The 14,824-nt window shown below is 38.7% G+C and overlaps 1 protein-coding gene across 3 annotated transcripts in view; it reads right to left on the minus strand.

Annotated features, from left to right (window-relative positions):
• Positions 1 to 14,824, minus strand: part of Alg6 (ALG6 alpha-1,3-glucosyltransferase) — an 82,823-nt gene that overhangs the window by 46,231 nt on the left and 21,768 nt on the right. For all 3 annotated transcript variants that reach the window (XM_040757114.1, XM_040757115.1, XM_013116460.3), the window contains exons 5-14: positions 14,188 to 14,276; positions 12,391 to 12,473; positions 11,579 to 11,643; positions 9,744 to 9,929; positions 9,031 to 9,166; positions 7,078 to 7,163; positions 6,012 to 6,096; positions 4,085 to 4,155; positions 1,402 to 1,470; positions 1,094 to 1,292 (exon numbers count right to left, since the gene is read on the minus strand). In XM_040757114.1, the coding sequence (XP_040613048.1) occupies positions 1,094 to 1,292; positions 1,402 to 1,470; positions 4,085 to 4,155; positions 6,012 to 6,096; positions 7,078 to 7,163; positions 9,031 to 9,166; positions 9,744 to 9,929; positions 11,579 to 11,643; positions 12,391 to 12,473; positions 14,188 to 14,276 (1,069 nt within the window). The remainder of the gene's footprint in view (positions 1 to 1,093; positions 1,293 to 1,401; positions 1,471 to 4,084; positions 4,156 to 6,011; positions 6,097 to 7,077; positions 7,164 to 9,030; positions 9,167 to 9,743; positions 9,930 to 11,578; positions 11,644 to 12,390; positions 12,474 to 14,187; positions 14,277 to 14,824) is intronic.

Consider the following 14,824-nt stretch of genomic DNA (forward strand, 5'->3'; position numbering starts at 1 on the left):
CACATTAATGGAATATAGAGGGCCAGCAAGATGACTCAGCAGGTACAAGTGTTCTGCCAAGCCTGACTCCTCCAGGTTGCCCTCTGAATTCTATATACATGCCATAGTACACACACACACACACACACACGCACACACACGCACGCACGCACGCACATCAAAACATGTAAAATAAAATAATTCACATGTTGAATACTGAACCCCGAACCCCTCAATGTGACTATATTTAGACACTGGCTTTTAGAAAGGCAATTATGACTAGATTCCAAGTACTATATACCTTATAATGAAGGAAGATACCAGACAAGAGGCCACATGAGAAAAAGCAAAATATAGCTCTGCCAGAAACAACAGACTCAGTAGAAACCAACCCTAATGTTCAGTGCCTCCAGCCCCAAAACTGTGAGGAAGTAAATTTCTCTTGCTTAAGCATCCAGTCTGTCTATCTTGCTATAGCAGCCTGAGCTGGCTATGTATTCCTTAATATGCAATATTCAGGAAAGGCAAGTCTGGAGACAAAAAGCAGACTAGTGGCTGTCCAAGGGGGGGGGGGGGCTAGCACTGTGGTATAATGACTGCCTGAGGACTTTCTTTGGGGAGGTGATAAAAATCACCTAAAATTAGATGATAGTGATGGTTATATACATATGTTAGGTGGTGAATTATAGAACACTACCTCAAAAATCAACAAAAGGCATTTCAAGCCAGGTAGCTATGATCCTAACACTAGAGAGGCTAAAGCAGGAGGAAGAAAGTTTTCAAATCCTGAATGTGCTACACAGTGAGTTCCAGGCTAGCCTGGGCTACATAATGAGTGTGACCCTGTCTCAACAACAAAAATTCAGTACCTTGAAAAACAAAATAGTAGCATGCTAGAAAATACACTTCTTAAAGAAGGAGCAGTGCCAGTAAGATGGCCCAGCAGGTAAAGGCACTTGCCACCATGCCTGACAACCTGAGTTCAATCCCTGAAACCCACATGGTGGAAGGAAAAAAACAACTCCTAAAAGTTACCCTCTGACCTCTACATGTACTATGAGGCATGAGGACACATATACACCAAGTAAATGCTAAACAAAGCTGCCTAACTTACCAAACACTGTATAATTCTGGGAAGAAACGTAAAGCCCGGAAGACGCCTCCTGACAGAAACAGCGAAGGACGTCAGCTGCAGTTGTGCCTCAGAAGTGCTCTCACACAGCGGGAAGAAAGTGACACAAGCTACTAAAAACGCCACCACTGTCACAACGGAGGGCAGTAGGAGCTCATCCTTCAACAGAAGAGGGAGCATGCTGCAAAGGAGAACGGGGCATCAAGTTAAACTGTAATTACTTGGGAAAATTTTCAGTGAATCTCTAAGAATCATACTGGAAATAATATATAGAAGTTGGTTTGACTCACCTAAATGTTGACACTAGTAAAAACCAAGTTGACATGAAAGGAATTTCATTTAAAACTAAGCAAACTGGTCTAAAAAGATAAGAAAAAGCATTTTAATATTACAGAATATAGTTTTATCTCTAGCCTGTAAAAATATAAATATACTCTACATGTCTGATTTTCAAGGTTAGTTTAAAAGAAAAAAAAGTCCTCCATGTAACTACTCAGAAAGTGTCAACTTCTCAAAACTAGACAACAGTCACTTGACTAGGTCACTGTCAAACACTCCTTTGTGTGCCACATGAACAGTTCCTTAAGGAAAGACCAGAGAAAGACGCATTTGCATTTCACTCACTTTGCAAATACAAAGTGCATCCCAAGGCAATTGTTCTCAAACTTCTTCCATGTTACAGGCTACTCAGCTAGTTACAAACTAAAGTTAGGAAAAACAGGATTGCCACATCAGTGAAGAATGGAAAACATAGGTAAATTATAAAAATGACAAAATTATTAAACTAAAAAAAAAGATGAAAATTAAATAGTTAAGAGGCCACAGAGAAAGGACAAGGACACTGGGACTGAAAACAAGATACTGGTACGTGGCGCCTCCTCTTATCCGGTGTTTAGGGTGATCTACCATAGCCTTTGACTGATTTTTTATGGATCTGACTGCATCCACGCTCAGGGAGAAGCAGGCCAGTTAGAAGCCTGGGCTACATAATGAGTGTGACCCTGCTTCAACAACAAAAATTCAGTACCTTGAAAAACAAAATAGTAGCATGCTAGAAAATATACTTCTTAAAGAAGGAGCAGTGAGATGGCCCAGAAGGTAAAGACGCTTGCCACCATGCCATGGCTGCCACTCATTGTGTGACTTAGGTCAAGGATTAATTTCTCTATATTTTTTTAACAATACAAAATAAGCTTTTCTAAGAGTGAGAGCTGTTGAATCACTGTTGCCATTACTGTTAATCTCTCTCCCCTTGTGTTTAAAAAGGTTCCAAAGGCTTGACATTCTCCTCCTGGGGTGGTTTGGATAAGAAATGTCCTCCACAGGCTCAGATGTTTGAATACTTGGTCCCTATTGGCTGTGCTGCTTGGGTAGATTTAGGTGTAGCCTTGCTGGAGGAAGTGTGTCACTGGAGGTGGGCTTTGAAGTTTAAATGTGCCATTCAGATTTGATCTCTCTGCTTCGTGCTAATAGTTCAAAGTGAGCCCTCGGCTTGCTGCTCCAGCCATCCACCTTCCGCCATGCTTCCCCATCAAGATGGTGCGGGACTCTAGCCCTCTGAAACCACAAACCCAAATAAACCCTTCCTTCTGTAAGTTGCCTTGGTCATGGTGTTTTATCATAGCAACAGAAAAATAACTAATAATCTCCTTTCTTAAAGGAGTGTTTTTTCTGCATGACAACCAGCATGTGAGATTTAGGCTTGGCATTGAAAACCCACTGTTTCTTATTAAGGGATCTCACATCAGAGGACTTTCCATTCTGTTGCTTCAATGTGCTAAATCAGAAGGGGTTTATCAGCACAAACAGTAAGTATTCAATAAGTAAGGTTTCCTGAGTCTTCCCATTTACTCTTTCAATATACAATTACCAAACCAAATGAAACAATTACACATAGGGACTGCACTGAAAGTAATAAAGATGACCATTATTTGGCCCTTAACCTCAAGGTGTATCAAGTAGCACAACTCTCTGTGTTCTCACGACCACACTCTCCCCTTCATCTGCCTGACTTGCCACTCCCTCAGAATAAAAGCCAAAGTTTCTAGTAGTCCTTATAAGGTCCTACATGACCTGGACCACTGTCTCCTTTGAAGTGGTAAGCCCTAACAACCTAAGTGCAGACTTCAAGGGCCGACCTGTCCTCCCATCTGCAAGGACCCTGTGCAGCACAGATGTGCAGCAGCTGTATGCCAAGGTCCCTTCCACAGATGCAGCACAGAGCTTCCAGCCCAGAGCTCCACCTAAGAAAAGCACTACCTTTTCCCTATCTCCCTGGTCATTTTGTACGGGAGTCTTCCACAAGACCACTTAAGCACCGGGTGGGGCATAAGGCAGCAGACAGTTGGACTGATCTGGGGAGGATTCAAGTATTCCACATTATTCTAGGCCTATTTTAGTATTAGGATGACACAGCCCAACTGTCACTCAGTTCTTTTAATGGAGAGTGGAAAATTTTAATGCTCTTAAACAAAATAATCTGTTGAAGTATTGCCAAGAGGATCTGAAATCTTCATCTATAGGCTGTGATGGAGTGGAGGGGGGCAAAAAAACCAAAACACAAAAGAAACATACGAAAGACCTCATGGAGGTAAATGGTTGAGAGTAAAGCCATTCAATAGTTGTGGAAATGAACAAGATACAAAAGGCAAGGAGAAGAAACAGGAAAGCCACTTTGAGGAATGTGTTTAATTAGTATAGAGAGTATGAAGAACAGGAAGACATGAGAATATGTCAATAATAATTTTAACAACTGTTTTGGTTTAAAATATATTTCATAAAATAAAATAAAGCATTATCTTTCTGAGAATAATTATCATAATTATATTTAAAAATATTGTGTGGTCTTATTTTATATTTAAATTAACATTTTTATAAACTTATGTACCATATTCTATTTATTTTATAATAAATATAATTTATGTTACAAATATTTATTTACTAGATATGCATACTTAAAAGATTTCTACTTACAATGACACCAAGAGAATGGACTTTTCATGTACTTGGAAAGAAAACAGAAAGAATGATAGTGCACAGCTAACCTTTAAGAAAGAAGAGAATAAAACATGATTTAACAACTTTGAAATTGTATCAATGTTATTATAAATCTAAAGAAAAACATTCAAAGTCTGAATATTATGGTTACTACCTAGAGGTAAAAATCAAACAGAATATGCATAATATTTAACCAACTTTAAGTATGTAGGTCTTAAAAACTAATAATTATTGGGCAGGTGAGATGATGCAGTGGGAATAAGGTGCTTTTCACTGAGCCTAACGACCCAAGTTCAATTCCCTACAGTGGAAAAGGAGAACTGGCTCCCATAAGTTGTCCTTTGACCTGCTGTGACACAAGAAAGCTCCCCCACCTCAAAAAATAATTTAAAAAAAACAACTATTAAAAGGCTATATAGAAGTATCTAAAATGGTTCTGAAACTCAGCTAGTAATATAAAACTACCAGCCAGGCTTGGTGGCACATGCCTTTAATCCCAGCACTCAGGAGGCTGAGGCAGTCCAAAGCCAGCCTGGTCTACAGAGTGAGTTCCAAGAAAGCCAGCACTACACAGAGAAACCCTGTCTCAAAAAAATAAAAAATTTAAAAAAGTAAATAAATAAAAAACGAAACTGCCATGTGCAGGAGACAATACAACCATCAAATCCCCACTACCCCGTGGAGCCTGACAAACTACTTAAAACGAATGGGGCCAGCAAGATGGTTCAGTAGGTAGGGCCCTTGCTGCCCAGCCTGATGGTAGGAATACCATCCCCAGAACTCACATAGAGGAAAAAGAGAGCCAACTCCCATAAAATCTCCTCTGCCTTACACATGCATACCATGGTGCACATGCACACAAACACATACATATCAAATAAATAAATGTAAATTTAGTAAGCACGAAAGACAAAAAGGTCAAAATTTAAAACTTAAAATAGAACAAATTTATTAGTGTTTTTAAAAAGTATACCCCAATGAACCCCTGTTTTTAAGAAATCACCTGCTGCTTGAGGTTTTAAGAAATTCTCTCAGATGTGTGTGTGTGTGTGTGTGTGTGTGAATCTAGCTGCTCCTGACTTACACACCCACACATCCACTTTGTAAATGTGCTGACACACGCATTAGCCATCAGCTCCATTCTGTGCTGCCGATGTTGGCAAGCAACCTACACGTCACCTGGACCAGTCCCGTAACCTTCAGTGTGTCACATCACATGATGCCTGTCTCAAACCCCCCCACGGGCTTCCTAGAGCACTTACAATAGAATCTGGACTCCTGTGAAATCTACCTTTCCTAACTCATCGGTTATTGCCTCCTTCACTCCTCTTTGCCCAAGCCATGTCACTCATCCCTTTATTCTTAGAGCAACCCAGATCTGCAGCTCTCCCTCCCGTAACTGTCTCTGCACCTCTCCGGCACAAGCCTCTCAGACATCTGGCATCTTCTTTAACATCCATTCCCAGGCTGCTCTCTGTCCTTTCCTAGCTCAAGCTCTCTTCTGCCTTGAGTTCTTTTCTGCTGTCCAAGCCTTGTCTAGCTTTCCACAGCTGGCTGAAAACCCACTTGCTTAGGAACAGTCTAAAACCCTCCTCCGGGATCTCTCCTTTCCCATCACATCACACACTTGTTCTGTACCTGACCAGATAATGCCAGCTTCAACAGCATGACTTGCACATTTATCATCACCTTTGTACTCCCTCATTAGTCAGTCAACACAAAGTGAAAACTACGGATTCTGATTGCTCAGACTAATGTCTAATCCAGCACCTGCAAAAGGACAATGTGTAGAGCCTGTCAAATAATGGAGCCCAGACAATCTTACCCTAAACCAGAAAATAATTACTGGGATTTTTACAAAATGTCAGTTACAGGAACAACTTAAGAAAAATAAGAAACTTACCATAGTAAATCTGAATCCTTTGGAAGAGGGCTGAAGGGTCAATTTTATACATGCAGGAAGCAAGCTCAAAAACGTAAGGCAAAAGCTAAAAGGCAATAAAATGTGTTTTGTGATAGAAATCTAGCTTAAAAAATTCATTTTTTAAAATAAGGATTATATCATTCATCAATCTAATTTGATCTCAAATTAAACTTTTATTAAATTTTAAACTAAAATGTAAATAAAACATACCCGTTGAAATATGTATACATTTTGCACATGATTCTAATATGATACAAAAATCAAACAATACTAAGTATTACATGTCACTTAACATTTAATATCATGTATAAAGATAAGATACATAGTTGCAGGTCAGTTACCAAATACTAGAAAATAAGAAAACACTACCAGGCCTCAGGAGACAACACTGTATTTTCAACACAAATATGAACTTTACTCTCAGGAGAGTCCTGACCCTCACTCCACAAAGTTGACAATCTGAGTTTTCAAGTCCAGAAAGAATAAACTATAAGGGAGTGAACTGTGCAGCTTCTTCTCTTAATGATGGCTGGGGAATAGGGAAGAGAAAAGCCAGACACAGTCGTGAAAGTACTGTGACAGACAGCTCCTAACCCTGACCATGGGTATATGTCTCAACACAGAACCATCTTTGGTGGTTCCTAGAGCCTGACCATGGGTATATGTCTCAACACAGAACCATCTTTGGTGGTTCCTAGAGCCTGACCATGGGTATATGTCTCAACACAGAACCATCTTTGGTGGTTCCTAGAGCCTGATCATGGGTATATGTCTCAACACAGAACCATCTTTGGTGGTTCTATAACTAGTGAGCTCAGAAGGCTTAACTGATAACTAGCATATTACTGTAACTGGGTTGTTTTTTTTGAGACAGGGTTTCTTTGGATCCTGGCAGTCCTGGAACTCGCTTTGTAGATCAGGCTGGCCTTTAACTCAGAGAGATCCACCTACCTCTGCCTCCTGAGTGCTGGAATTACCACTGCCCCACTTGATGTAATATTTTTGAAGGGCAGTTTATAAACATTATATATATTATGTTAGTTACCTGATTGCTAGCTGGATGTGACGAGGCAAAATTTCCTTAATCTTCAGAAAAACATTAACGCTGCACCAAATATTGGCTACTTTATCCTTAAAAAAGATTTGTTAGTTTTACATTTTGGTATAGTTGAAAGAAATATTAAACCCCAGGAAGTACAGCCTATAACCTCCAGGTAATAAACTTTCAGACATGAAACTTTCATTCACATTTATAACAAAGAAGATTAAACATTTCAAGCAATAAAAATATACACCCACAGCCTCAAGCATTTTTCTTTTTCTTTTTTGAAATGCAGATTATGTAAAACATTAGTCAACTAAAATCCACATCCTAGTAAACAAGTTAATATTAAAAATATATATATGTGCTAGGCAAAAATCTCCATAATTTGTAAAATAAATATTAATTACATTTGTACCATTTTATTACAAACGTTAACTTTATGTCACATAATCTAATAGGTACTAGCAATGACAAGACTAATTGCTAATACATCAAGAAGCTTTAAACATTAGGAATTGTGCTATTTCAGCTCGCCAGCTAGCGCGACCCATCCTCTACACAGCTGCAAAGCATACAGTTGTGCAGGCATGAAATCCCGAGAGGGATGGCCTCTAACAACTGTCCCACCCATGTCAAAGACAAGGTCTAGAGCAGTAGTTCCCAACCTGTGCGTTGAGAACCTTTGGTCAAACGCGTCTTTCACAGGGGTCACCTAAGACCACCCTGCATATCATATATTTATATTACCATTCGCAACAGCAGCAAAATTACAGTTATGAAGTAACAACGAAAATAATTTCATGGTTAGGGTCACTACAACATGAGGGGCTATATTAAAGGGTCACAGCATTAGGAAGGTTGACAACCACTCATCTAGAGCTTCTGTGGTTGGCAAGGGACAGGGGACTGGTGACAGACACACTGACTGCCAGACACCATTCCACACTCACCACTATAGATACTTTCTGAAATGGAAGATGCAACAAATAACGGGCAGCTTTTATAGGAAACAAGCTTTTCTTTACTTTGCTGTTAAAGTTATCAAGACTTGAAATAATGACTCTGCCACACGCCTGGTCTAGGAATGTCTGACCTCAGTTTCCTATCTGTACAATAGAGACAACAGCCATCTTAGAGCTGTAGAGATCAGAAACCACGGGGAAGGATCTAGCACCTAATGAGCGATATTAACAACAATGTGGACATCACCAATCTGTACAGCCACACTGTCACACCTTTACAATAGCATTGCTTAGTCTCTTTCAAAATGATTATCCCATCCTCCTGTAAATTCAATGAAAAATATTTTATAGGAATTATCTATTCAAAACTTAAAAATGCTTTCTAATTCTTTTCAAAAGAAATGTTATTCAAAAGCAAATTAGCTATAAATATGTTGTCTCTAAGTTTATTAAAAGACCTTTTGTTCCAGAAATAAATGGTTTGTTTAATTTAATTACTAAATCTAAATGATCAAATTATTCACGCAATAAAAGTTTAACAAGAGTGATTAAGCTAGCATTAAATGAAAGATTCTCATTAAAAATTACTATGGATGAAGGTTATATATTTCATAAGGAATTATGAGATCTTTCTGAGGCAAACAGGAGAATCAGCTTAACAAATAAATGTGGCAAACTAAGAAGCGAATGTAAACCAACATAATGGTTAACTTGGTAGCTGCAGCATCCAACGCTCTTTTACTATGGACCAATCTGACTTAAAAAAAAAAGTACAACTGAATTATGGATCTAATTATGGAAAAATATTACCTATTCATTTAAGACACTAAAAAATGCCAAACAAGCCAGGGGTGCTACTTTGGATTAAAGAACTGACAGGGCTGACTGGAGGAGGAAACAGAAGTTACTATCCCTGGTATCTCCTCCATGAGCTCCCCAAGGTTAAAAGGGAGGTGCAGCAATAGAAGAGTGGGTCCATTTTTAAACATACCTCAAACAATCCACGATCAACAGGAAAGAGTCTTCTCAAAACCTGCAGCGCCTGTTCCCTTTCCATAAAGAAGGGCAACCAACAGAGAAGGAAGGAAGCCATGACAGTACAGGCTATCTTAATCAATAACACAAACCTAGGACAGAGAGAGAGGATGAGCAGCAAGACAGAGAAAGGCTAACAATCCTCGAAAAGTGATATGAATATCATTTAATACAATAACTGAAAAATAACAATACTGTAATCAATAATACCAAAAAGAGTTAAGATGGGAACCCACTCACAACACAACTGAAAAGTTCACAACTATTAGAAAAAAACCACTCATTTCTCCAGCCAAGGACCCACTGCTATCATTAATTAGCATTTAGCTTGGATGCCATTGCTACAGGCATGAAAGGATGCAGCGGCCATAGAGAAAAATATCAGACAGTACTTTAATAAGTGGATAGCATGATAAGCTCTAAGTGATAGCACTCCACAGCAGCGCTCTAGCAAACTGGCCCCCACTGTCTCCATAGTGTGTAGGCATCGAAACAGTCCTGCAGCTAGGAAGATTTGCGAGCATACAGAACATGGCTCAACAGCTTTCTTCCCATTCATCCGTGCACAGCCAACACACTCACAAGAAACCACCCAAGCAAAGAGCACCAGATAAGTCTGCAAATCAACTCTCTGTAAGCTCTTAATTCTGTGCTTTAAAAGTCACTTACCCCTTTCCTTTGAGGCCTTTTTTAAAACACTTGCCAAGTAAAAAGCAAAAAAATGGCAGAGAGTGGTAGAGCTCCATCTGTTTATAATTTAGAGCTAAGCAAAATGCCAATGACCCTAGCAGGTCCCAGTCATAAGATACTCCAACAACACCCCACAAAGCAAAGCCAAGACTCACAGAATTATATATGTCCCTGTGTCAAGGAAATTAGCTCAATAGTTAAGATGCATTTTATAAAACATATTTCTTGTGTGATTTTAAAATAACATGTAAACTGAAAGCTTCTAAATATAAACTTAAAATATTAAAGTGATAAAAAAGTATACAAAGAAGCCTCAAATATATTGCCTGCTGCTAAGTAGCATGTGCAAAGGCTTAAAAGAGTTATAAATACAGACAACATAGTTCTGTTTCTGTTAAACTACCACACAATATTATTATAATAACATGCCAAATTTACGGAATAAAACTACTCTGGCAGCAACTTCAATAATGACAACAACAAAATTATTGTTGTCACTTTATGCTTCTGTCAATCAAAGAATCAAAAGAAAACAAGGAGGAAGAGAAAGAAAATTTTAAATTAGAAATTCAAAATATGCCTAACAAGACAAATTGAATTTAATAGAGGTGTTAATGGTAAAGACAGGGTAATTTTCTATAAAGCACAAAACAGAAAGCAAACATGCAGAAGAGGGAAATAATAAATCTAACATCTGGTTGATAAGATCAGAAAGGAGAAAAGCAAGAATTTAATTTGTTTTCAAACAAATTAAAGAGTATGAGCCTTAAAAAAATTAACAACAACAACAAAAAAAAACACAGATCCAGTGTCCAAAACAACTGGGAAGAACACCTACCTATACCTAAGTAAATAGTGCACATTTTTAGAGCCCACAAGGTAAATAACAAAAACAGTAATAGCCAGTGAGATGGCTCAGCAGGTAAAGGGGTCTGCTGCCAAGCCTGATCACCTGAGTTCAATCCCTAGAACTGACATGGTAGAAGGAGACACCCAACTCCTGCAAGCTTCCCCCTGATCTCCACATGTACACACCCACACATATACACAAAATAAATGAAAAAAAACAGCAATTATACTGGTAACAATAAATACGTATACAGTGACCAGCATCTCCAAAAAATTGTGTTTTACAAATACTAATTCATTTAGTTCTCAAAGCAAACCACCAAGTAAGGGTTACTGTTATCTCCATTTAAAAATAGGGAATAGGGCTGGAGAGATGGCTCAGTGGTTAAGTTCTGGCTGCTCTCCCAGAGGACCTGAGTTCAATTTCCAGCACCCATATGGCAACTCACAACTGTCTGTAACTCCAGTTCCAAGGGATCAGATCCTCTCACACAAACATGCATGTAGGTAAAACAGCAATGCACTAAAATTAAAAATAAATTATAAAAACGGAGGGAGGGGATGTTGGATACGGTGGCACACATCTTTAATACCAGGACTGGAGAGGCAGAGACAGGTGAATCTCTATGATTTTAAGGCCAGTCTGGTCGACAGCAAATTCCAGGATATCCAGGGCTACACAGAAATACTCTGTCTCAAAAACACAAGTAAATACAATTAAAATTAAAAATAAGGAAAGAATACATAATTGTTTAAAAAAATATATCCCCACAAAAATTGTGTAACTCAAAAACTTGAGACTTTAATTCACCCCCATCTGACTTTTATCAACCCTTGATAGCAAGTAAAAAGTTCCTAAGTAAGTATACTAGCATATTTGACAACAGCAGATGGCAATGCTGCATGCAGAGCGAGCCTACATCATAATATATAGCAGATTTCATTCCTAATTTAATAAAGGATACTGAAAATGCCCATAGTCGATAAGAATAAGACCTGGATACAGCAATATACATAATGCAACAGCAATCTGTGAAGAAAAGTATGGTGGATAAAGAGGTCATTACTATAACAAAGTGACATCCACTATGCATCTAGCATGGAAGAAATGTCCATCATCCTGAGGCACAGTCCTTCCTTAATCAAAATATTCCATTTTCACGAGTTTGGTGCTGAGAATCACAGGATAAAGTTTTCATGGAGGCAGCAGAACAGAAAATAATAAAAAGTAAAAACCACTGAAAAGAATTTTTTATCTGTTTTGGTTTTTTGAAGTCACACGATGTAGAACTTGGTGTCCTGGAACTCACCATTTAGGCCAGGCTGTCCTCAAACTCACAGAGACGCACCTGAGAGTGCTGGGATTAAAGGTGCCCTTGACTGGCTACCTACTCATTCAGTGTAAAATTCTCAAGAAAGGATACTTGATAATGACTGTGAACAAACACACAAACGTTCCAAAATGCCCTTCAGTTGAGTCCTTGTCATGAGCCTGCTCAAAATTCTGATTTACAAGCTTAACACTAAATCAAGCATGGCATGGGTCAACAGTGCAGTACTTTTAAAGTTCAGTGCGCTCTGTTATTACTAGAGAGCACTTAACATAATTACTATAAGTTAAACTGTTGTTTCTAAATGAAAATTAATCAATAGAAGATAAAATATGCATTATCCTATCTACTCACAATGAGCAGGGCTTCCTTAAAGCTCATCCTTAGTAGGCTAGTAACAACTCAAACATTTCAGAGATGAAATGTCAGGCCGCTTTAAAACTTACCTTTCTCTTAGGTGAGATTTCTTTTAAGGAGTAACAGTACAAAAGCACCGCAGGGATGTAAATGAACAAATCAGCAACTAAAACTGAAAACAAGCAAGCACGATGAGTCCATCAGGCTCTCCACCAACCACCTCCCTCCTAAAGCCTTGACTGAGAACTGTATTAACACTACATGCGAATCCCTACACAATTAGCTCTTCTCACTCCCTCTGCTTATTATAAAGGCTGCATCCCAAGACGCTTCTCTGACTTTTCAGACATTTAATCAACAAGACAAGGACGCCTAGTCGCACTCTTGCTGCTCTGACTTGAGCGTCAAATGAACACTCTAAGCATAGGAATACAGTCTGTTCTCTTGTATCTGCTTGGAAGAATAGCTCAAAGGAGAATCTTCAGTGCTACTGTTTACAAAAATTACAAACTTTCACTAGTCGATGCATACAATAAGTTATAGAGTGTCTCATGAATATTATTTGACCAATCAGCAGGATGCAGCATGAGGATGAAGCCTGGGGCTTCATAATGAGTTCCAAACCAGCCATGACACAAGACATTGTAAGACTCTGTCTCCAAAAACAGAAAAGAGCTTGAGAGACCTGGGTAAGGAAGAAACTGGAAACACACACACACCATGTATCTGTGAGTGTGTGTCTGTGTGTACATGAGAAGGGATGGTGGGAGACAACAGAACAGGGGCAAGGACAAAACAAAAACAATGTATAATTCCTTGTTGTACAGTCACTTTAGAAGACAACTACAATAGGACATTTCTATCCACAAAATCTGTGTTATCTGCTACGAGGAGGAAATGTTTAAGGCCTGGCACTCTGAAACTAGAATGGTCTGCCCTAGCAGCTGTGACTTCTGAGAATGCAGACATTAGTTTGGTGCTGAGAACCACAGGATAAACATGCAGTCAGAAAACATTGGAAAGCAAGGAGAGAGACGTGGAAGAGAGCAGACAAACACAAGTTATCTCCTGGGTGAGAGTCTCTAACAGGTGAACACTGAGTCTCAGGCTAATTAAGGTGCAAGTCAGAATTAAAGTCTTACAGAATGCTTTTAAAGAAATCAAAGCTTATTACTTTCAACCTAGAGCAGTGCACAACGGTGCTCAATAAACACTGATGACAGGCTGGGATGTAGCTCAGTGGTAGGGGCTTGACTAACATGAGTCCCCAGCACCACTCAAAAAGAGAGGAAGGGCATTTGATGGGTTACTTAATGTGTAAACAACGCAATGTATGAAGCACCACTGTAGGGACTGCCTTACCAAAGTGGAAGGAACCTGGGATACTAAACAGCAGCTTCAGTTCTTAACTATCTAATGTTTTCTACCTCAAGTAGCAGAGACTTGGTAGTTTCCTCAGCTTAAAATAAGGGTAAGAATATTCATTTCACTTGGGTGCTCCTGGGATCAAGTAAGATAATAAAGGTGAAATACACAGAATTATTCCTTTACTCTTGGTTTAATGCTTACATATACTTTTAGTCTTACAGCACATATATATACACAAATACACACACACACATAATTGCACAATTTTAAAGCCATTAGAACAATAACAAATCATGGTGGCACATGCCTTTAATCTCAGCACTCAGGAGGCACAGAGAGGCAGACCTCTGTGAGTTCATGGCTAGCCTGGTCTACATAGTGAGTTCTAGGACAGCCAGGGCTACATAGTGAGACACTGTCTCAAAAACAAAACAGAGCAATAATGGTATTTTTATCGATTTACCTGAATTGTTTTTTAAAAATCAAATTTTTGACCCCAATACCACCTGCGCTTTTACCTGTGGTACGCATGAAGAGCTTGTGTGCGTGACTCTCATATCCACGTGATGTGTGCAGAGCAACCCAGTCAGGATTTATAAACTCTGCCCTGCAAATCAAAGCATAGTCATCTTGGTGTCAGTAATGACATCTGAGAACACAGAACTCAGAGTTGACTGTTGCTGTTAACAGGATCAATACTGAAGCTTTAGTTCTTGTATTTGATCATGTAACATCCACTGAGGATATAAAACAGTATCTAGTCTGCCTTGCCCATCTTCCAATAAAATCATGTAATATGCAGACATCTGACCCTTGCTGTTCTAATGTAAAAAACATTCTGATGTCACATTTCATTATTAAATACATACTTTGTTTATAACTGCTTGAGTTACCATAGGAACTGGCTATAATAAACATATTAACCATAAATTTTACATAAAATTCAGCCATTATTATTGAAAAATCTAGCTTTAAATCGTATTCTAATATCCTGAACACTACAAAGAATAACTAACCCATCATGATGTTTAGGAACTTGCTTTCAACCCATGAAAATTTATTTTATAAAGCATGAAATAGTTAAAAGTTGAAATAACAAATCATGGAAATGAGCTCAGGAGATACTATGAAGATGTTTCTCAAATTTTTGCTGGC

This window comes from Mesocricetus auratus, unplaced genomic scaffold (genome assembly GCF_017639785.1).
Source record: "Mesocricetus auratus isolate SY011 unplaced genomic scaffold, BCM_Maur_2.0 Super-Scaffold_100014, whole genome shotgun sequence".
Taxonomy (NCBI): Eukaryota; Metazoa; Chordata; class Mammalia; order Rodentia; family Cricetidae; genus Mesocricetus; species Mesocricetus auratus.